Source organism: Citrus sinensis, chromosome 3 (genome assembly GCF_022201045.2).
Source record: "Citrus sinensis cultivar Valencia sweet orange chromosome 3, DVS_A1.0, whole genome shotgun sequence".
Classification (NCBI taxonomy): domain Eukaryota; kingdom Viridiplantae; phylum Streptophyta; class Magnoliopsida; order Sapindales; family Rutaceae; genus Citrus; species Citrus sinensis.
This window is the reverse complement of record NC_068558.1, coordinates 45,315,351-45,338,652: the sequence shown is the minus strand read 5'-3', so window position 1 is coordinate 45,338,652 and position 23,302 is coordinate 45,315,351. Positions and strand designations below refer to the sequence as shown.

The window sequence follows — 23,302 nt, the reverse complement described above, 5'->3', positions numbered from 1 at the left end:
TGATAAAGTTATTTTTCAGTTCCACTAAGCCCATGCTAAGTAACAAATCCCAAGAATTGGAAGCTATGCAACCAATATCCCAAATTTATGACCGTCTCAGCACAACAATAATGAGAACACCAATAAAAACTAATCAATATCTCAAAAGAAAAAAATTGGCTCCTCTAGAATTTTCAGTTGTGCTCCACCCCTGACCATCACCAACATATCATTGCCAGTTTACCACCACCCATAGATCTTCGTGACCACCAAATCCATCCTCACCATCACCATCACTTCATCACTTTGGCAGATTATAAAGAATATTAACTTTCAAGGCCTGCGAGAATTGAGTTCCGGAACCTTCAGTACTGTTTGCCATGGGAAGTGGAGGGGCTCTGGTGTTCCAAATAGAATAATTCTTTAAGATGAAATTCTTTTAAGTAAATAGAATTGCCAATTGCTTCAAAAGTCAGATTCGGGCGCTCCGCCTGCATATATACAAATTTCCTATTGACTTTTCTTATTGATATGATAATGATAGAATTTATTGAGGATTACTATTATTATTATCAATAACTTTCTACCTTACAGCTGTTGTAAGGTGTAATTCTCACAAATTTGACCGTGGGTCTCACTTAGATCCACGTCGAGTACTGAGAAGACTGCATCTTATAGCAGCTGTAACCTGTAAGGTAACCCTCGCCTTATTATCACTAGTACATGTTCTAGCAGACAGTTGATACGATTTATGAGGGTTGGTTGGTTTGTGAAAGTGTTGTTTAAATTGCTTTCAATTAAACTCTGGGACAAAACTACGTTACAGACTCTGTATGTAACAGCTCAATGGAAATTAGTCTTGTATCAGCTAAGTTCCAACAACTTTTCCTCTCTCCTGCAACGCGTGGCTGCTCCTCATTTGCTGCGTTACATACAGAATCTGTAACGTAGCAAGGTCCTTGATATAATAAGAATTGGTTCAGTTGCTATCACATTGGAAGTGGTTTACAGGCTTAAGATGTGTCCGATTGTGGGGAGTGTATTTATGATGCTGTTCAAAATCCCAGTGAAAGCGAAATTTTTATATCCGGATTTGTGTCAGCGTTGGAAAGTGGTGGTCAGAGTCTGCAGAATGAGCTGTTCCTTCCAATTGTGGCAGTGGCACACTCCCCGAAATGAAGGGGCCAGAGCAAATTCTCGTCCTTGACTGGGGTACGAATCCCCCAGTCAGCACCCAATCAAATCCCCTTAACATTAATATTTAAACAAAACGATAAGATCCCATTCCCACGCGAAAAAAAAAAAAAAAAAACGCAAGGATTTCTTCGTACTCTACAAGAAGATAATGATGTAAAAAGTCGGTCAGGAACATGTATGGAAATCCGTGAGATAAGAAGATTGGGATGGGGAATGGGATGATTGATACATTTGGTCGGAGTGGAGACTGGGTCACTGGAGGCAGCATTCTTTAACTCATAATCTCGAAGTTCTCCGGCTCCCGCTACACATACGTTACGGGGTATGGGGCTCTCAATTTTGACGACGCCACGTCATCAGGTACGGAACTTTCCGACGTGTCCAAAACAATTAAATAAACAAATGAATACGTGTAAAGAAACAATCCTTGGCTTCCATCTCCATTCTGTGTTATATAATAAGAGTATAACTCTCTCTCTCTTCATGTGCGAAAGTTTGAGCCATTCCTTTTCGCTAGCTTGCTCTTGAGTCTCGTGTTTTTTTTTTCTTTTTTCAGTCATCCTCTCGTTCTCCTAAGAAATTAAAAAAGTTGTCTGCTTTTTATCTGAGCAACAAATATTTCTGCCTTTGACCTTGCAGCACACACATATATATATATAAACGGTTTAAGATCACATCATCTTCTTAATTTGAGCGAGATAGCAGCAGATATTGTGATTGGTGGTGGATGACATATATATCTATCTGTATATTTTTGCATGAAGATGGAAGTTGAGATTCATCCCAATAACAAGACGGTCGTTGAGTATCAAGAGGTATACATGTATTATATTAATCCTTTTCTTTTTCTCTCTTTTTTCATCTTCAACCCATTTCATTTTCATTTTCTTGTTTATTTATTTATGTCTAAGTATTAATCCATTTATGGATGGTTTCTTTTACATAATTTGTTGTTACAAATAGGAATATGTAAGGAATGCAAGAGGGGTGCAGCTTTTTACTTGCAGATGGTTGCCTTTCTCTACTCCAAAGGCTGTTGTTTTTCTTTGCCACGGTAGGAGTAGGCGATATCTCTCTCTCTCTCTCTTTCTCTCTTTGTACTCTTTTACGGGGGTTGGTTGTGATTATTTAATTCATTAATGGCGATGCAGGTTATGGCATGGAATGCAGTGGTTTCATGAGAGGTAATAAATTCTATTGCGTTTGCTTATTCAACTACCCTTTTCTCCTTCACTTCAATTTTTTTACTTTTATTTACCTATTTATTTGTTTGTTTTGCTGTTGCCTTCTCCCTCCTTAAAATTAAAAAATCTCCTCCAAATTCAGTTCTATATATCTCAATTTCCATTTACAAACTTTGCATGATGTTACATTATTTACAGATACAAATGCAAAGTACTTTAACCTGCATAATTATTCTGTTCGCTCGAATTTCTTTGCCCAATTCGCATTGTACGTTCGCCTACCTACAAAATGAGTTATTCTGACCAAATTTTTACACTTAGACAACTCCTGAAACCTCCATCGTCAGAATTTGGTCATCATCCAAAAACAAATAACAAAACAAATTTCTCTGTTGCAAAAAATTATTGAAAAAACATTGCTGCGGCCCTTCTTTTTTTCTTTTTTCTTTTTTCCCCTTCTCTTTTTCCTTCCTATTCCTTCTGAATTAGTCATCCTAATGGCTGCCGTGACCTGGATAAACACTGACAATAGTTGCCATGGCTTGAACGAGTTTATCCTAACACACTTTATGTCCTATACGGCTATACGCAATTATTGAAAATAATGAAGACAAAAATGATTGAAAATTTATACATAAATAACCCATTTGCAAAGTATGCCCATACCCTCTTTGACACGTGTCGTCTCATCCTTCCTATATTGACGTCACAAGACTGGCGGATTCCTTTCCTCTGCGCACTACTGATTTGTGATCAAATTGATTAATATTATCAGTTATCACTGTTTTTAATCATCGTCTTCTTGATCCCTCCCGTTCCCGCGAGCTTTTTCCTCTATAAGAGCTTCCTCTTTATTTTTATTTTTATTTTTATTTTTAATTTTTTTGGGCATGGTTTGGTAATGGCACCCATCAGTTGCCTTGTGTAGGTAAACAATACAATCATATAAAATACTAGATAGTTATAACTAAACATAAGTTTGGCTAATTATTTAATTAGAAACCATGTGCAAATTTCATTTTCTTTTGAAAACGATGTTTGCTTTATTAAGTGCACCGCAAAATAATTTTCGTACTCTCTGTGACACCTCATATTGCTACTGGGCAACAAGTTTCCTTAAGGATACTTGTGGATCATGCTGACCTGAAAATTGAAATTGAAAATTGAATATGTTGGTCAGCTAAGTTGGTTTGGTTGGCAAACATCATCAATTTTCATTGGTTGGGTTGCTTTCCAACTTCCAATTTTACTCGTAGCTCCACCAAAATACATCTAACCTACATATTAAAGGACGATTAAATTTATTAATTAGAGGTTAGATTTATTCCACACAAGAAAGGGTCCCTAATAATTTAAAGCTGCATTTATTTTAATATATTTCATGCCTTCCACACATTCATTGACATTTTTGCTTTATAATGTTGTTGTTGGATTTTCAAAAGGTAATGTTATATGTGTTATTGTAAATTTGGTTACCTGCCTAAACTTGCCTTAAAGGGAATAAATATATGGATGTAAGTTGAATTAGCTAGCGAACAAAAGGTTGAAATACATATGTAATATTATATTTGTGTTAAATTTTGGAAATACAGGCACCGTGTTTTTTTTTTTGGCCATATAGGTATTGTTTTTGGAAGCAGAGAGTTATTGACCCATTTTGAGATTTAGTATGAGAAAGATAATGGGGAGTTTTTAAATAAATGGTGTGAATTAATTAAAATATATAAGCTGAAGGCTGGATTTAATGACATCATGATTTGAATGATTAGAATGTGGAACCAGGCTAGCCAGTGCTGGATATGCTGTGTTTGGTATTGATTATGAAGGACATGGTCGATCCAGAGGTGCTCGTTGTTACATCAAGAAGTTCGAGAACATCGTTAATGACTGTGATGATTTTTTCAAGTCCGTCTGTGGTATGTAATATGTAATCATGCCAGTGCCGCAATCATCTTGTGTTTCGCTCGAGACATACAGTCAAATCCATCACTAAATATGTATATTTCTTTTTATCACAATGATTTTCCAGCACAGGAAGAGTACACGGATAAGGCCAGATTCTTGTATGGGGAGTCAATGGGAGGAGCAGTTACCCTTCTGCTTCACAAAAAGGACCCTTCTTTTTGGAATGGTGCTGTCCTTGTTGCACCAATGTGTAAGGTACAAATCAATATTAATTAGATATTGTTATATATAAAGAGATGAGTTAATATTGCATTTGTTGATTTGATCTGATTGGTGTTACGAAATGTTAGATATCAGAGAAAGTGAAGCCACATCCAGTACTTGTGAATATATTAACTAGAGTGGAAGAGATCATACCTAAATGGAAGATAGTGCCCACTAAAGATGTCATTGACTCTGCTTTTAAGGACTCCATTAAACGTGAAGAGGTGATGAGTTTTTTTTTTTTTTTTTTTATATCTCTATTTTGTATGGTAGCTATTATCTGACTCAAGTAATTGAATTACTGATTTAATAATAATATATGGCCACTTTACATTGTTGCAGATTAGGAACAACAAATTGATATACCAAGACAAACCAAGGTTGAAAACAGCATTGGAAATGCTCAGAACCAGCATGAGCCTTGAAGACAGTTTAAGCAAGGTTATTATCTATGTGAATGATGAATTAATGCGCAAAAACTTGAGATACAACAACAAGAGCATTCTAGTAATATATATGTATCGATGACGGGTCTCACTAATTAATGGCGTATGTTTTACAGGTTATGATTCCATTCTTTGTGTTGCATGGGGAAGCAGACACAGTGACAGACCCAGAAGTGAGCAAGGCATTGTATGAAAGAGCCAGCAGCAGAGACAAGACTATCAAATTGTACCCAGGAATGTGGCACGCTTTGACGTCGGGGGAACCTGATGAGAACATAGATATCGTGTTTGGTGATATCATAGCTTGGCTTGATGAGCGCATGAGTGATGCCAATGCAATTGCAGTGACACCAATTCATCCTTCATTTAAAAATAGCATTGAAAAACTTGCTGACATTGAGTCACCCAGCGGCAGGCAACATCAGCGCCAACAACAGCGGAGCTATTTGTGTGGGTTGAAAGGCCGTCGCATGTTCCACCACTCTGCCATGTAGCCTGATTATGGCATCAGCCATTGCTGCGGAAATCTCTCTTTAGTGTTTTTCAGGCTCTTTCCTTCCTATATGCAAAATGAAAATGTTATCCAATGAATCCCAAATTTCATGTGAAAATTCCCAACAACCACCATTGTGAATTAATTATGAGGAAAGTTAATAGAAAATGAAGCGTGTAAACGTACTTTTCTCCCTCTCTCTCTCTCTCTCTCTCTCTTTTCTTGGTGGAAAAAATAAAGCAATACCATTTCAACCTGCAAAACTTCTTGTTAACAAATAACAACTGCAAACATTGCCTAGAGTTGTAATCTTTGTCTACATTTTATGTTTTTTTTTAAAGAAAAGCATGGTTTATGTAGCGGCGGATTTAGAAAAATAATTTACCGGGGTTAGATTATATATTAATAAAATTTTAAAATAAAAACTTTGAATGTATAGAATATCTGTTAATACATTTATAATTGTTCTTGACGTATTTTCAAGAATAAAAAAAATATTTGTGGTGATGATCTATCATTATTTTTAATTATAGTATATGCTTTTATAATTCTAAAAGTCAAAGTTTAAATTTTGTGAATTTATAAATTTATAGGTCAATTTTAATAGATTTAATGGGGAGCTAATTAGAAATCTTACATATTTTTTCTTTTATTCTTAGAATTTTTTTTAGTCAGCAGGGCTATAGCCCCCACTGATCACATATTACATCTGTCTCTGAGTGTATGAAAACTAATTAATATAATTATTTAAAAGATATGTAATGTAGGAAAAGACCAAATCAGTTTTTTAGACCTTACCTTCTACTGTCAAACTCAAGTAGTCAATTAAAATAAATTGTTTAAAAACCACTGCATGAAACTTTTGGTGTCATATCTTAGAAAATTTTAAATATAGAGAATGTTGTGAATTATATACGTCCCACATTACCTTATCCACTACTGCACATAATCCAACATTCAAATTTAGATTCCACTATGCTACTCACTTTGTACTATTGTGACAATAAATTTCATTAACATAATCGTATATATAAGTGAAGGTGGAAGCGAGCAAGTGTGAGCATTTTGAAAAATATCAAATTTCATAATGTAGGGGGTTATGGCTTTTTCTGAAAATTTATTCCTTCTGATTGTCTTCTCTCACTCTCACTAAGCCTGTATTATATATATATTTTTTTATTTCTTCCATTATTTGTTTGCAATACTTCCACAAAACAAATATATAAATTTACAATAGAGAAATGTTTATTTATTTATTTATTTTCACTTTCTACTAATTTGTCTTTTATATTAAAGCAACCCTCAATGTTTTTTATTAATATTGAAAAAAACAAAAAGAAGAAAGGGCTTGTGTAAGTGAAAGATCAAAGCCCGGTCTAAATAGGAGCCTGGGCCTTTGTGGTTTCGGCAGCTGGTTCCAAAGCGTAATTGCAGACTGAATCAATCGTCTGCAATAGCCCAACTGTTCTAAATTATCAACATTCGTTTTTCGCTCTCTCTCTCACTCTTCAACTCTCACTTCTCTGCCCAAGATCCCCTTCACCCTCTCGCTCTCTCTAAAGTCTATACCCTGTCGTCGTGAGTTCTCTTAGATCCCTAGTTCTTTATCGTTCTGTTTCGTTTTTATACTGTTTTCCTCTTCTTCTTCTTCTTCTTCTTCTTCTTTTTTTGCGGATTTATTACTCATTTTATCTTTTTTAAGATAATTGCCCGCTTATTCGTTTTTTATTTTTATTTTCATTTTTTATCTTTGCTTATTACTTATTTATTTTGCAGGTTTGGGAGACTCGAGTGAAGATGAGGTACTCGACTCCATTTTCGTGTTTCTATTTTCTTGTCGGTTATTTTGTTCCTTTTATAATTTAACAAGTTAGGGTTTGTTATGTGTGCTGCTTGTTCGCCAGTGTTTTTGACTTCTAATCCTTGACTTTTTGAATTTCTTTTAGTCTATCTTTGCGAGGAAAGTTTTTTGAATGTATGGTTATTGAATAACTGGGGTATTTATATGTGTGGATTGACTCGTTTTTGGTTCAAATTATGCTCATGTTGGGGATTTTACAAAATCTGTTCATTAGTCTATTTGTGGGAATCAGGGGACAAAGTAACAGTTGGTTCTATCAGAAATTGAAGTTTGTGTGTGTGTGTGCGTGTGTGTGTGTGTGTGTATTAGAGTTGGAGCTTTGGAATTTCAGTTAAGTAGAAAAGGAGCTCAAATCTTCAATATATCGCAAGACATGATAATAGGTTTCTAATTCTTTAACTGATTTACCTTTGCATGAGCACTCAATATATTCCTTTTTGTTAGAATTTTTTGTTTGACAGCAGAAGTACATCTTGCATGCAGCACTGCTATGCCCTCACTGTCCTGTCCCTCATTTTTTTTTTGGTTTTGTCCTCTTAGATAGTTTAGTGTATTTGTATGCTTCACTGATTTAATTGCTTTGTCGGCTTGTTTTGCATCATTGTATATTGACAATGTGCCAACTAACATTATTTCTCTTCCTTTTTGATTCTTTTGCAGTAGAGCAATGGATGAGGATACCACTGTAACATTTCTTACTGTTTATTAAGATTTTTATCAGCTTTGTCTCTGGATTGCCGTTATCCTACTTTTATGCTGAACTTAGCTTATATACCTCTTATTTATACTGTTTGTGGCAGGGTGGAAAGACTGAGGAAGAGGAATTCAACACTGGGCCACTTTCTGTTCTGATGATGAGTGTTAAAAATAACACTCAGGTATTATGCAACTATATTTACATTTAATAAGAGCAAAAGATTATCAAGTGCCTTGCGTAGTTTTTGTAGGAAGTTTCTAAATTATTTATGTAATCAAATGCAAGCTGAGGATGCTGGTAGTTTGATAAGGTGACTATTTAGCTAGGGGCTGTTTGAGAAACTCTAAACCAGTTTGCTGGAATGGTCTGATTAAAGTGAAGTTTGACATTTTAAGGTGATCTCTGTAACAGAATTGTTTTGTTTATTAGGCTTCACTGCCTGCTTTTCCAAATTAATGTTCTGTTGGTTTTAACCAGAAGTAGGTAGCATAATGCTTGTTATCCAAATTCGGTTCAGTTTTCGAAACTCCCAAACAACCCTTATGCTTTTCTGCTTTTGGGCCTTGGAGTTTATAGTTCTCCAGGTATTGGCTTGTGAGATCTGCTTGTAAATTATCATATGGATATGGCTTTGTTACAATATTTTTGTTGCCATTTAATCACTTGTTCACTCAGGTGCTAATCAACTGCCGGAACAACAAGAAGCTTCTTGGCCGTGTGAGGGCATTTGATCGACACTGCAACATGGTCCTTGAAAATGTCAGGGAGATGTGGACTGAGGTTTGTTATTTTCCACCGATCTTTATTTATTTATTTATTTATTATTCTTTTCCTGATTCTGATGCTACAATGCCTGATGTCTGTATTTACTTTTGGTTCAGTTGCCCAAGACTGGGAAAGGAAAGAAGAAAGCTCTTCCGGTCAACAAAGACAGATTCATCAGCAAGATGTTCCTTCGAGGGGACTCTGTAATCATTGTCCTTAGAAATCCCAAGTGATATAGCGGTCTTTAGAAATCATTCTCGATGATGTTAGAACGGTTGTCTTGATATTTGTGGACTATGTTGCGTGACAGATCCATTTACATTTTTAGGGATTAACATGTTTGGTCTGAAAGTTTATTATAAAGTCAGTGACTTTTATTTGTCTCCACTAGCCCGTTGATTTTTGTAGTCAGGTGATTATATTACCTGACCAAGGGATATATGATGGTTCAGACTTCAGATAGGTGATGCTCTCTGTGGATTTCCGTTTACAGTCAAATGTTTGAATGGTGTTTGTCACCAGCTCAAGAAGACGAGCAGTGTGTGGTTTGTCGGCCAACTAGTATCATGTAGTGGGCGATTATTAAGATTTGAGTCTTTATGGTCGAAATGAAACAACAAAAATAAGTACATTATCAAAAAACAGAACGAAAGGAACAAAGAAATGTGGTCTACTGCCTATTTTCAGTAACAAACTCCTCTACTACAATCGGAAGATAAGAACTGGATAAATTGTAACGGTAATGCTTGCTGTCTATCAAACTCAGGATCAGGATAACATAGAAAATTACAAGAAAATAGGAAAACGAATTTATATCAGGGCACCTTGAAATCTAAGCCAGATATAGATAACAAAGGGCTCATCTGCTGCTACCGCTGCTGCTGTTGAATGTGGCTACCATATGTTGTTCTCGAGGAGGAAAAAGGGGGAATTGTTTTCAACCAAACATTTCCCGTTCCTTTGATCACTCTAAGAAGTACACGGGCCAAGTTACGCCGATGACGTGGTGTCGGGGGTGGCACCTGCACCACCTTCCTTGTGGTCACCAAAGATACGCTGCCGGAAATCTTTGACCATCTTGGGGAGACCCTTCCTCAATGATACCTTTGGTTCCCAACCAAGAAGCTCTTTAGCCCTTGAGATATCAGGCTTCCTCTTGTGTGGATCATCTTCAGTGTTGGGCCTGAACTCTATTTTTGCATTTGGGTCAATTGTTTCCTGGACCACCTGCAGCAAAACAACGAGGAGGAGGAGAAGACTCAGATTTATTATGGAAGCAAAAATGCCAGGTACAAGACATTAATTTACAGAACCTGCTGGTATTACTATCTCTTGCTAAAATCAAACTGGAAAAAAACAACAGATAAAACAAGATCTGTGGTATTAAAATACATTCTTTTGCCACTCGGCCTTTGGCTGTATGGTCAGGGCTGCTGCCCTCCAAACGTGAGGGCAACAATTCGAACCCCCACAAACCCAGAGGTTATTCCTTCCTTAATTATAATAAATAATTGAGTACAGGCAGTCTTCACCTTAGTAAGTGTGAGTGCAGTAAACATCTCTTGAATATTAGTAAGGGTTAAAAATCTGGACAGTGCTTCATAAAAAATTGATGTAAACTAGTCCTAGTAATAGTCTGATTTATAAATATCAATTATAGTCTCATCTAATATGAGTTATAGTCTGAGTAATAGTCTCATGGAATAAAAAAAAAATACATTCTTATGTTTCACATTGGATTTTATGGCTTGGCAGGTCATTGAATTTGTCTTGATATATTTAGATCTGACATTAAATGAGTGATCTGGTTACTGAGGCAATTTCTATAATCATAAACATATTGATCTACAAATACATAATGATGTAAAACCAGATTATTTCTATTGAACCCAAAAAATAAATATATGAAATTAGAAAAGCCGTATAAAGACACTGTTGCCATACTAGACATATTTGTATATGTCTAAACAAAGTTTATCTTATATAGTATCCGTTTCACTGTACTCGTGACCAGAGATCTTCTGAAATCGCAACAGTTGTGGGCAACAGACAATGAAATGAATAACTAAAGAAGCAACAATGCCACAAAGTGAAAGAATGAAACCATCAAAATTATGAATATTCTTCAATGAAATGAGACATACCTGAGCAAGTTCAAGCATGGTAAATTCACCCGGATTTCCAAGATTAAAAGGACCCACATGTTCTCCCTCCATGAGGCGCATCAGACCCTCCACCTATTTTGACACACATTGCAACAAATCATCTTTAAAAAAAAAACTGAAAAGCAGCAACCATACTGAATCTATAACCATCTGGAGAGGACAGTTCCACAACCATGGTAAATATACCCCTGAAATATTACTGAGACTTTTGTTACTATTATTACTTAAGAGGAATTGTTATTATTATGATATTCTTGAAAGAAAGTAGTATTCTGAGAAATCTTACTCGGGATTGGCAACAACCTACCTAGTACCACGTAACCCCTATAAAGAAGAATTATATATTAAGTTATTAACCTTCTAATAAAATCAGCTTGCCAATCCAGTAGGATATGAATTTACTTTCAACCTAATATAAAATACTTAGAAATGATCAGTTCAATGGAGAGAGGTCAGAGGGACCGGAGAATCTTGTCATTGATACTGTCTACTTAATGATAGGGTCTTTTCTTTTCTTTTCTTGTCCCACTAAGTGTAAATTGATGATGCAAAAGAGACCGTGGTATACTGCTATACATATCTAGGGGGACTATTAATACGCCTGGCCCACTTAGGACTTCATTGGCTCCTAGTCACATGGTTTTTGCCTCTTTAGTTAGAACTTGCCAAAGAAAAATTTATGGTCATATAACATCAACTGCCTCATTTTGGCACTGCACAAACTGTTCACCATGCTGCAAATTCTAATCCAGGAAGTAAAAAACCAATTTCCCCAAACACATGCTGCCCGCATGGAAAAAGTAATCCCAATTTGTATTTTCTAACAATAACATGTGCAATGCATAGTGAGCTAGAATTCAAATACATCTATAGAACAAACTTCCCTAAAACAAGACAAATCTCTTGCTCAAGAGATGCCCAACCCATCTATTTTATTAGAAAGCTAATCCAAGTGTAGAAGCATCAAAGAATCTTAAAGTTACCCAAAAAAATGAATAAGCAGTGACCATACTAGCACTTCGAAAATACTGATCAGATAGTAAAAATACATAATAATAATATTGTAAATACTCAAATGGTTTCTGTTAGTCTTACCAAATCAGAAACAAATTGGAAACTCCTAGTCTGCTTCCCATCTCCATATACAGTCAAAGGCTCCTTCCTTAAAGCCTGCATCATTGCAACAAATTATCTTTAACTAAATAATACACCCACTAGGGCCACCACCATTTGTAATTATATAATACAAAATACCGCAAAAGAATACCTGAGCAACAAAATTACTGACAACGCGACCATCATCGATACACATACGGGGTCCATAAGTGTTGAAAATTCTAGCAATCCTAACCTGAAAAAGAATTAAAACAAGAATAAATAATGTCCAATTTGTCATCTCTGAAAAATTTTATAACTAACAGTTAATTGAAATTAATCAATGGGTAACTTTAACAAACCTCCACGCCAGCTCCTCTGTGGTAGTCCATGGTCAACGTTTCAGCAGTTCGCTTTCCCTCATCGTAACAACTTCGGACACCTGTCATGCATTCCAACATTGGAACCCAAACCCGTTGTCAGATTTATTTTAAAACCGAGAATACAGTACCCGTCAGATCTAGGCGCCGCACTAACATTCATATTTCACAAACCATCCCGTTTACTAAAATACCCCTCCCTCAACGTTTGTCATTTTTACAATCTACCACGCGCACTACAACAACGTTACCATTATCACCGTTCAAACTTCAAACAAACATCCGCCGATTTGTTGAAGTTGCGATAACAAATACGTGGTGAAATTGGAACCGTTTGATTAGCGCACCGCTAGACGCGGCCATCATCAGATCTGAAGTCATGATAAACAGCCTCCGCTTTGCCCGGGCTGCTAAAGGGCGCCGTTTCGATACAGTAAAATAAAGAAACGACATGCTTTGCGTGATGGCCGAAATTGACTAATGAAAACAAAAAAATGAGAGAGAATGAGAAGAAATATGTACCGATAGGATTGACGTTGCCCCAGTAAGTCTCCTTCTGTGGATGCTGAAGAGGGTCACCGTATACTTCACTGGTACTCGTTAATAAGAACCTCGCTCCCACTCTCTTCGCCAATCCAAGCATGTTCAATGTTCCCACCACATTCGTCTTGTAAAATTTCTCATTAAGGAAAAAAAAAAAAAAAAAAACAACCAAGTTTTTTTTTAAAATAAAAACAAAACAAAAGATATGAGCTGAAAATAAACTTTTTTTCTGAAAACAACAATATTTTTGTCCTTTCGAAAGAAAAAAAAAAGGATATAATAGTCTTGACGGGGTTGAATTTGTAATGAACTGGAGATGCGGGACAAGCGAGATGGTAGATCTGGTCGACTTCAAGCAAGAGAGGCTCGACGACGTCGTGTCTGATGAGCTCGAAATTCGGGTTACCAAAGTGGTGCATCACGTTTTCTTTCCTTCCCGTGAAGAAATTATCTACAACGATCACGCTGTCGCCCCTCGCGATCAGACGGTCCACGAGGTGAGACCCGACGAACCCCGCCCCACCCGTGACGACTATTCTAAGCCCCTTCCGTTTCAGCCCCAGGGGAATCTTCCCGCCCGAATTCACCGCCCCGAACCCGACGCGAGGGTTGTAGGCTCTTTGGTACGTCTCGACGGGGTAATACGACAGCGAATCCGAGATCGCTACGTGGCCGCGGGGCCCACCGTACGAGGCGGGATACGACGTCGGAATGACGGTAAAAAACAGGGTGGCGATAGCAATGCCGACGAGGACGAACACGAGTCGCTGCTCGCGGAGCATGTAGCGAATCGGTTGGGTCACGGCGAACCATGGCTTGATGGGTTTAGGGGAATAAGAATCCGTCGCCAGTTGACTGTCGTGGCCTCTGTATATGAGCTCAGACCCCATCCTCGGGAATTTCTAATCACACCCCACCTCGCTCCAATGTCGAGATCAGCTGATCAAAGAGAGAAGAAATATAAAAGAGAAGTTGAATTTTTCACGAGCTACAGCTGAGTTGAACAGGCCGGGAGAGCTCAGTCACCGGCTTGTGTTTTATGCTGTGCAGGATTGGTGCGATTTTCGTTTTGGAGTTGTGGGGTTTTGGTTTATAAAAAGGGGAGGGGAAAAGATGAGGGCTCCGTTTGGTGGAAAATTGCGGAAAGGCCATTGTGGTACGACTTTGTCGAGTAAATGATTGTCGTCATTTGGTGGGATTCGAATTTCCAAATAGTAGGAAATTATTACGTAATTAAATTAATGCTTTGTGAACTTTCTTCTAGTGGGGGTATTTTTACGAATTTTGATTTCGTAGTTGCGTGATTGACTTTTTAATTTTAATACTGTAGTATAATTATTTTTTATTTTCTTGAAAATTTGACGACATAAGTAATTAACAGCTGTTTTAGATATTACAACTCTTATCATTGTGTTGAGATATGCTCATTATTTTATGTTATATATATAACGTAACTGAAAGTTCATAATTATCTCGTTTACCACCATAAATTGAGATTACCCAACGACAATTGATTGTCAATTAAGAAATTTCGACGGTTGTTAATTTATTTGCAAATTTCACAGTTTTGTTTAAGAGAACAATAATCTTATATTTAAATTAACAGAACTTATAAATTAAATATTATTATGATTGGTTCAATGCCCGTAACAGATGTATATACACAGTATTATATGGGGGGCGCACGCTGGATTACCAAAATGTATAGACGTCAATTACGTATATTTAATTTTGGTTTTCCAAAATGTTTAATAATATTTTTTGTTGTTTCGTTTTCTGTACGCGCGGTTTTATACATTTTCTTTTTCAATTTCCGTTGCCCGCCACAAACTACTTCCACTGGAATTACCGATTACAGTTAATGCAAAATTTGCTTTAAATTTATTTTGTTTTTTGCTTAATACGATGATTAAAACTCATATAATTCACAAAATCGAGTATTAATTTCGTGCATTGTGATATACTACTTTACGCGTAGCCTACGATGGTTAGAACAAATCACGTGGTCCCGGTAGAGAGTCCATGCAAATCCAAGTTGCCCATTCCATACTTCGCGGGGAAAAGGTTTTTTTTTTTTTTTTTTTTTTTTTTTGTGGGTTGGGTCTAGGAAAGCAATAGAATAGAGTTCATTGTTTGGAGATTATCGAAGGCTTTCGTGTCCAAATTTATTACCCGTTCGTGGTGGTAACTTTAAAGGGAAGACAGAGATTTAAATGTTTTCAATATTAATAATAATAATATAATTAGGTGAGTTCTGCCTTGGTAGGCGAATGTCGAATGCTGCCCCCAAAAATGGTACTCCATTATTGGGTGATTTTAGTCGCTCAATTATTCCACTAACCAATACCTAACCTTTGTCCTAAATGCAGCAATCCATGGGCTCATTAGATCGAGTTTTCATTTTCTTTTTTCTTTTTCTTTTTTAAATTGAACATTTGCAACATTATTTTATGCCTTCAATGAATTTACGTTATTCTTTTTAAGCCAATATTATTACTTTACGTAACCGACGGGGAGGGGACACATGCATTTCTTATTTCCAGTCCCATGTAAAGAAATGATACTTGTAAGCAGGCGTTCCTCTTTTTTTCCTTTTTTTTTTTTTTTTTCTTTTTTCCAGTTAAAGATTTCTTCTTGTTATATTGGCCGTAGGGTTAAATTTAGCTGCTCGTTTAGGTCACCTCATGAAAATCACAGCCCCGGACCCCGACACAGAAAATGGTGGGGCGTACCTTTTGGACTTTGAAAATTCCGAAATGTTAGATTACATACAACTCAATTGTGTTTGGTACCGACATGGCTACTGCAGTATTGTTTAAAGTTTCGTATGACTTTTTAATTGCCTAGTCTAATTTTACAATTTTCAGTGAGATTACAACTCTCATGTTAATAATTTTTTTTTTTTTAGAATAGTACAAGTGATTTTGGATTAGAATCAAACTCTCATTGGTAGGAACTAAATAATCGGACACTTTCTATTTATTTATATGATTATTCTCTTAAAATACTTAATTTATATTTCAACTAATGTGCCACCGATATATTTTTATCATTTAGGTTATAAATAGTAAGACTTAATAATTAATTATCTGTTTAATCAATTAAATAATGACACATCGTTTGTCACGTAATAAGTGTCATACTTAAGTAAGCATAGCATTGATATTTTTTGACTCATTTCAATAGAAACATAATTACTTCTTGAGGTGACAATTCATAAAATTATGTCGTATTCATGTCGGGTTATGTCAAATTTAAGTAAACACATATGCGACACATTTAATAATCGTGTCAAAAAATTCAAATATGAATACATTCCACTTAATAAATGGTTGATACGAATAATATAAGATGTTTGATATATTATGATAACACAATAATTAGTAGATAGTAACAGATTTAAAAAAATATAATAAATTGATAAATTAATATTGGCATCATAATTGTGTAATCATATTGAAGTAGTCTCTACAAATATGAAGCGATTATTTATTAAATTGGAATACGTCAACATACTTATTAGTTGTATCAAATTTATCAACATATATAAAAAAAAAAAAAATCATGTCATATTACAGCCCATTTTACCACCTCTAATAACTCCTACATCAACGATGAATCCGTGACACATCCAAAACATGCCCCTGGTGAGACTAGTAGTAACACGTGTAACAACAAAGTTATTCCGTTACAGTAAGTAAAATCGAAAATTGACTACGGGAATTATTGTTAAAAATATCATTATCTTGATTTGCTTGGGTTGGGTCCGCTTCGTGTGTAACCAAAAAATAAAAATAAAAAATGAACAGAAAATTTGGAGACGATGACTCGATGAGTGGGGCGAACCCAGGGAGGGGTATCTGAGAGTGTGGGCGTCCTCGTGGACAAGGCTTATATTGCACGTCGTGGCAGGATTCGTACTGAAGCGACATCGACTCTTCTCCCTACACGTGGTGTCTACAAAGATTTTGCACGTTTCTCCAGTCTTCACTTAGCCTTGACTGTGTTCGATTAGTTAGCAACCGCCATTTGTGCCATGATGAAAGCATAACACCAACACGCGCCAGGGTCACTACTAATGTGCTTTTTGCTTTTCTTCGAGTATTTTTCATTTTATTAACCGTTATCCAATCTCTCCTCTCTCTTTTAAGGGCATGTTTGGTTGGGAACAGAGAATGGGGGAGAGAAAATTAATTCAAATTTTATTTTTATTTTTATTGTTTAGTTATATAAAATATATAAGAATTTAATATTCCTTATAATGTAGAATTTGAATTCCACACCAAAGAGTGAGAATTTAAATTCCTCTTATGTTGAAAACACAAACTTCTAAAATTGTTCTTCAATATTTTCACTTGTTTCATGTTATTAATTATTATTATTTATAATTTTATTTTATCAATTTAATATTATAAATAATTTTTTATTAACTAAATTTAATGAATGATTTAAAAATTTTAATAAATAAATAAACTTATTTATTTATTTAATATTTAATATGTAAATATAAATTAACTATCGTCGGATTATCGCCGGACCTCTACCGGATTTTGCCGGAATTTCATCCGGCACCGGAACTTGCCCGGACCTCCGCCGGAATTCGCCGGACCTCTGTCAAAAGCCACCTGCCACCGTTGACCGGCGTTGACTTCCGTTGACCGGATTTTAATAATATTAAATAATATTTAATAGTTTAGTATATTAAATTATTTTATATTTTATATTAAATATAAATCATGAATTGTTTTAGAATTTTTTAAAATTAAAAAAATTTGATATTAATATTAAATTATATTTTATTACTAATATAGGTAATTTAGTATTTAAGACAAAGGATAAATTTGTCCAAAAAAAATTACAATTCCTTTTCCTATTAAATTTTATTTCAAACTAAACAATAAAATTTAATTTTACTATTCTCTTCCACTTCTCTATGCTCTTTCCTCTCCTCCCCTCTCTTAAAACCAAACACCACCTAAAAGTATACATGAAAAGGTGCAATTTCATTGCTGTGTTACCCTATGCCTGCGCCAAATTACAGTACGATAACGCGCTTTATTTTTTAAGCTATCAAATGAAAGATTATGTTAAACCAAAAAAAATATATAGATATGCATATCACCGGGCTAAAACGCCTCATTCATGTCAAACATTATTTTAAATATTACAATACAAATTTACGGATAAACCATGATAAAGGCTTTTTTTTTTTTTTTACCTTGGTCAATAAATTGACGAGTAATTTACCCTACACAACAGCGTTGGGTTTTTCTACACTGCAAATGGTCCCCAGTAAACAGTGATTGGTCTGTCTGGAATCTTGATTCATCAGCCTGCAAGTTTTGTGGACAAACAGTATTGAGTTTTCTGCATTTTTTCCCCCTTCCACTAATAATAATAATAAAAAAAAAAGTTTACTTTTTGGTGGCAAAGTCTCAACTAATTGAACGGCTATAAAATAAAAAGAAAAAAATTGCGAACATGCAACATAAACGACGTATAAGTAAAGGAAATTATCATTGTACAACCTCTATTTTATTTTATATTCATATAATTATTATAAAATTTTAATATATTTTTTACATTATTTTTTTTTTAAATTTATATCAACTAGTCACGTTTGAACAACTACTGTTAAATAATTTAAACGAAATGATAATTTTAGCCCCTAAATAAATTAAATGACCATTTTATTTTATTAAAACTTTGAAAACTAAGAAAATTATAATTAAAAAAATATTCCTAAATTTAATAAAATAAATAAATCACAAATAGATGTGCTCAGCTGATTTTTATTAAATTTAGATTTTGTAAAATTTTAATAATTCCTTATTTTTATTAAAAAATTCTAATTTTACAAAATTTTAATAAAAATAACTGAATTTATTTATTAAAAATTATAATTTTACAAAATTTTATTAAAATAACTGAATTTATTTATTAGAAAATAATCCCAAAATTTTAATAATTTAGGAGATTTTTATTAAATCCCAAAATTTTACAATTATTTTTATAATTATAATTTTTATTAAAAATAAAAATTCTAATTTTGGGATTTATTTTTATTAAAATTAGGGGTATTTTTTTAATTATAAATTTTTATTTTTCAAAATTTTTATAAGATAAAATGATATTTTAATTTATTTAGGGATAAAATTATCATTTCGTTTAAATTATTTAATGATATTAGTGTAAAAATAGTATAAAAAATATATTAAAATTTTATAGTGGTTGAATAAACACAAAGTAAAATAAAGATGGTGCAATGATAATTTCTCCACGAATAACAAATGACCGCGATCGGGCGAGAAGTTTTGTAGACAAAGCTTATTACACTTGTTTTTCAAAACGGCAAGGTTCAATCTTGACGAAGGAGCAAAGCAATCCGTGCATGGTTCCGTCAATTTCTCAATCACAAAATGACTAGGACGAAAGCCCATTCTCTGAAATTGATCCAAAAATGGCGTTTTTGTTTTTACACTTTTGCATCGTCAAGTTCAGTGACAGATGGCAAGAGCAAAGCGGATTAATCCACCGATGACTTTTCTTGATTAAAATAAAAATGATTCCCACTTCTTTGAAACTTGACCTCTTATCATTATTCTTTTCAAAGAAAAAAGTGTGCTAAATATTTCTAATTGCTATTACATAGCTTACAAAGAAGAATAAAAAAAAGGAACGACGAAATTAACTAGAACATGGGCAAACGTGATTCCTTCATTGTAAATTGTGGAAATTATTATTGTTAATCCGCTGCCGAGGATGATAAAATGTGTGGAGCAAATGAACTGCCCGGCCTGCACCATATGCTACCAAAATGGTGAAACATTAAATATACCTCCGCCAACTAAAGGTGCATTTGATTTTTTTTTTTTTTTTTTAAGTAGTCAAATATGAGAAAATGATAGAGAAGTGGCCGAGTGCTCAAGGATCATTAGGCCTTTTCAGATGGATCTAGATTTGAACAAGTTGGATCCAAAGTCAACGAAGCGGCCTAACCTTCAGTTTTGCATTGTCGTTTCCCTAGCCACTATCATCAGTTTACACCGTGAATTGCCTGTTAGGTCCTTGGATTCAAATTTTATTTGTTGCATTTTTTATTCTCATTTAAATTTGAGATTGGGTCGGGTGTTGACAACCACTTATTGGTTTAGTGATCGTTTCTCCTAATATATATGTGGGATAAATAAAAATTTATCTTTCTTTACAAGTAAATCTCTCCATTAATTATTAGCCTAAATATAAATGAAATGGGTCGAAGTTCCCTTCTGTTGTCTTGTGGGAACAGAATTTATGCTTCCGTGTAGATAAGTCCCATTCATTTTCAGAACAGATGTGGGAAGTGCGTTTTAAATGAGAATAAAAATGAGATGAGAGCTTGTTGGGGAATATTATTTTAGCGCATCGCTTGTGTTTGTTTGTCTCGTATCATCACTTAATCGAATTGGGTCCTCAACAAGCAAATTTCGGTTTAAAATACAGGCCCAAACCCGATGCTTACTGGTTTAGCTTTTTATGGATTTATGTACGCACCCAAAGCGAGGACAATTATAAGTCGCACTCCAAAAGAAAAAAAGATCAGAATTTTGGAAGAAGAAAGTTCTAATGATCTACAGTTGTTGAGCTACTGCTGGGGTTGGATTTTCTGGGAAGTAAATCCACATGGGTTCATGAAACTTGAAATTTATTTGTTTTACAACAGATATACACAATAGGAAGATTAAATTAAAGCTAGTTGAGTACACACTAAAGAGAAACAAGTAGCCCGATCTCTACTAGTTTTATTGTTTCATGCCATCACCTCTGCCTCTCAGCACGCAGCTTAATTGAAGAGCGTATCATGTAAACACACACACACATATTATGGATCGGCAAGGGCAAGGCTTTCCAAACTCGTGGTTGCAAGTTTGTTAATAAGAGCCAGAGCATTGCTTGCTAAATAAGTTGTTTTCAAAACTCGTTTTTTAAGCAAATCTACTTGCGTTGCCTTTTGCCCTTCAAAACCATCCAAGCAAGTGTCCTCATAAGTCAGTGCAGCGCTCACAAAGGTTGTGAGATCATCCATTTGTCTATCAAACTCTCTTGCACTTAGCCTCCTCAGTATGCCAAGCGACATGTGAAGTTCATCAATGGTTTCTTGAAAGCACTCGATGCAATCTAAAAGAGCCAATCGATTTCTCCCTCTCATTAAGTTTCTTCTCTTCAATTTGTACAAGAATTGAGTTACGTTCTTGACCTCACCTATTGTCACCGAGACGCCAGCACGCGCCCACTTCCCAGGACTATTCCTAGCACTCTTAGAAAATGGTGCTAGCGAGTGGATACAAAGATCTCGATATGTTGTCACACTACATGCATCTCGGACGAAGTTATTCCTATTCCCGGATGCCGATTCGCCAGATTTTGCTAGCCAGGCAAGGAGCATGAACAACATGAACATGTTTGGTCCTGCCATTTCTTTTATTTCTAGGATTTAAAATGGGTGAAAAAAAGAAATCATATCTATCAAATGTGAAGCCTGAATTAACAGAAGCTTTTTGATGGGAAACTTTATAAGAAGTTTTTGGGCGCTTTTCTAGTTGTTACCAAGGCAAGAGGCTGGTGAGTGTAATAAAGAAGGGGAAAGGGTAGAACAGGCTGATTAAGAAAGTGAAAGAGCATGTGAATGGACTGGTGAGTTTCTCATGAAATTTGGGATGAGGGTGATGATATAGATCCTGAGAGGGAAGATCTGTTTGCTAAATATTGACTGATGATGCTGCTGAAAATCTTAATAAAGTTTATATGACTTCGAAAGGCCATAATAACATTCATATATTATTGTCACAAGCACTGTTGCAGTTGAATGCCAAGCATCCAATGAATTTATGTCACAATCATTAAATCAAAACGCTGTGCTCTTCATTTTCATACTGTGGGGGGTTAGACTGCATTAAAGATTAACAGTCGGTAAGAGTCGAGAACACATCATACGATATCACAAACTACTGTTTTCGGAAAAGCATTTATTTTCTTCTGCCTCAACAAAATTTCTTGACGAGGTGTTATCTTCATATATAATTTCTGTTAGGTCAAGGATGCAGTTCACACTTCACATGATACTGATAAAAACACTATACCAACCCAACACAACATGTACCATTCGGGGGAAAAAAAAAAGAACAGATAAAGATTGGTTCAGTAGTTGTCGCACCATTGTGCGCCACCTGACAAATTATGGAGGGGCACACTAAGAGCAAATGAAAGGAACTTCCATGTAAATCAAACCACAAGTTAATTTCCTTTCATGGATTCATTATTATCGAGAGGTTAATATATTTGAGTTAAAGTCTTGATATATATATATATATATATATATATATATATATATATAATGTCACAGTTTTTTTTTTTTTTTGGAATTGTATTTTCTTCATTAAAAAAAAAAAAAAATTGGTATATATTCTACTGTTTTGGCATGGGATCGGGGTATAAAGTTGTTGGTGGTTGAAGTTGACAGTTTATGTGTGACTCAGTTGCTACAGCGACGTGATGATGTTCATAATGCTTGTTATCCCTCAGTTAAAGGCATCTAGGAGCTCCTTTCTCGAAGTTGGCAGATTTCCGTGAATTATATCTAACGGGAAGCAAATTTGCTGCGGATTTTCTTGCTAATTATGCTCTCCCGCTTCCCTTTGGACTCCATGTCTTTGCTAACCCTCCCTGTGGTGTTAATGTTTGGTTGGGTAATGATTGTCTCGGGACTGCTTTTCCTGGGCTTGTTAAGCCTTAGTTTGTGCTAGGCTCGTTTTTCTTACTAAAAAAAAAAATAAAATTGTATATATTCTCGTTTACCTCTTGCAATGGATCATTTGAGAGCGGTTTCATGTTGTGTTAAATTATATATATTCAAACTCATTCATTATTATTAGTTTGTTATTCGAACCGGCCTATTTTATCTACTCCTTTTGGTAAATTCAAAATAATTATTATATATTTTTAGATTAAAACACATAACAATTCACAGGACTAGCTTTTTAAAAATATATACAATACCAAACAAGAAAATTCTTTATATTCTCAGTGTTTAACATGATCTAATAATATAGTCCAAAACTAGTCAATCATTTAATTCTAGCACCAATATTAGTTATTATAATCATAGAAAGAAATTTCAAGTTTGTGTTTCCTCGAAAAATCATACAACGAGTCAATTTAAAGTCAATTTTTCAATATTTTTCGAGATAGAGTCGACTCGGTCATAATTGTTTCTTAAATTAAATCTTATGACTCTGTGTGGTAGGATTTTGTTTATCTCATTGGTTGTGTTCGTGCTTTGTTTTATAGCT

The 23,302-nt window shown here is 34.9% G+C and overlaps 4 protein-coding genes across 5 annotated transcripts; 2 read left to right on the top strand and 2 right to left on the bottom strand.

The window, feature by feature from the left end:
* Positions 1 to 1,370: 1,370 nt before the first annotated feature.
* On the top strand, positions 1,371 to 5,653 carry LOC102630451 (caffeoylshikimate esterase). The gene is made up of 9 exons (XM_006479904.4): positions 1,371 to 1,536; positions 1,941 to 1,991; positions 2,140 to 2,230; positions 2,328 to 2,360; positions 4,130 to 4,276; positions 4,390 to 4,520; positions 4,616 to 4,753; positions 4,872 to 4,970; positions 5,092 to 5,653. Exons 1-9 carry the CDS (start codon positions 1,501 to 1,503, stop codon positions 5,467 to 5,469), a joined length of 1,104 nt encoding a protein of 367 aa, XP_006479967.1. The 5' UTR covers positions 1,371 to 1,500; the 3' UTR covers positions 5,470 to 5,653.
* A 1,159-nt stretch (positions 5,654 to 6,812) lies between these two features.
* LOC102629583 (uncharacterized) lies at positions 6,813 to 9,174 on the top strand. Of its 2 annotated transcripts, none has more exons than XM_006479903.4 (6): positions 6,813 to 7,046; positions 7,245 to 7,270; positions 7,990 to 8,014; positions 8,130 to 8,207; positions 8,732 to 8,806; positions 8,908 to 9,174. In XM_006479903.4, exons 2-6 carry the CDS (start codon positions 7,266 to 7,268, stop codon positions 9,022 to 9,024), a joined length of 300 nt encoding a protein of 99 aa, XP_006479966.1. In that variant the 5' UTR covers positions 6,813 to 7,046; positions 7,245 to 7,265; the 3' UTR covers positions 9,025 to 9,174. The 2 variants fall into 2 exon arrangements, with proteins under 2 accessions (XP_006479966.1, XP_006479963.1); XM_006479900.4 differs by having other exon boundaries at positions 6,878 to 7,046; positions 8,702 to 8,806.
* A 226-nt stretch (positions 9,175 to 9,400) lies between these two features.
* On the bottom strand, positions 9,401 to 14,082 carry LOC102629297 (UDP-glucuronic acid decarboxylase 2-like). The gene is made up of 7 exons (XM_052436403.1): positions 13,248 to 14,082; positions 12,954 to 13,096; positions 12,414 to 12,493; positions 12,224 to 12,307; positions 12,052 to 12,126; positions 10,936 to 11,028; positions 9,401 to 10,018 (listed from the first exon to the last, which is right to left on the bottom strand). The coding sequence occupies exons 1-7, from the start codon at positions 13,862 to 13,864 to the stop codon at positions 9,782 to 9,784; spliced, it is 1,329 nt and encodes a 442-aa protein (XP_052292363.1). The 5' UTR covers positions 13,865 to 14,082; the 3' UTR covers positions 9,401 to 9,781.
* Positions 14,083 to 20,641: 6,559 nt separating this feature from the next.
* Positions 20,642 to 21,777, bottom strand: LOC102629014 (pectinesterase inhibitor 6). Its single transcript, XM_006479898.4, has one exon. It carries the CDS (start codon positions 21,427 to 21,429, stop codon positions 20,836 to 20,838), a length of 594 nt encoding a protein of 197 aa, XP_006479961.1. The 5' UTR covers positions 21,430 to 21,777; the 3' UTR covers positions 20,642 to 20,835.
* Between the last annotated feature and the right edge of the window lie 1,525 nt (positions 21,778 to 23,302).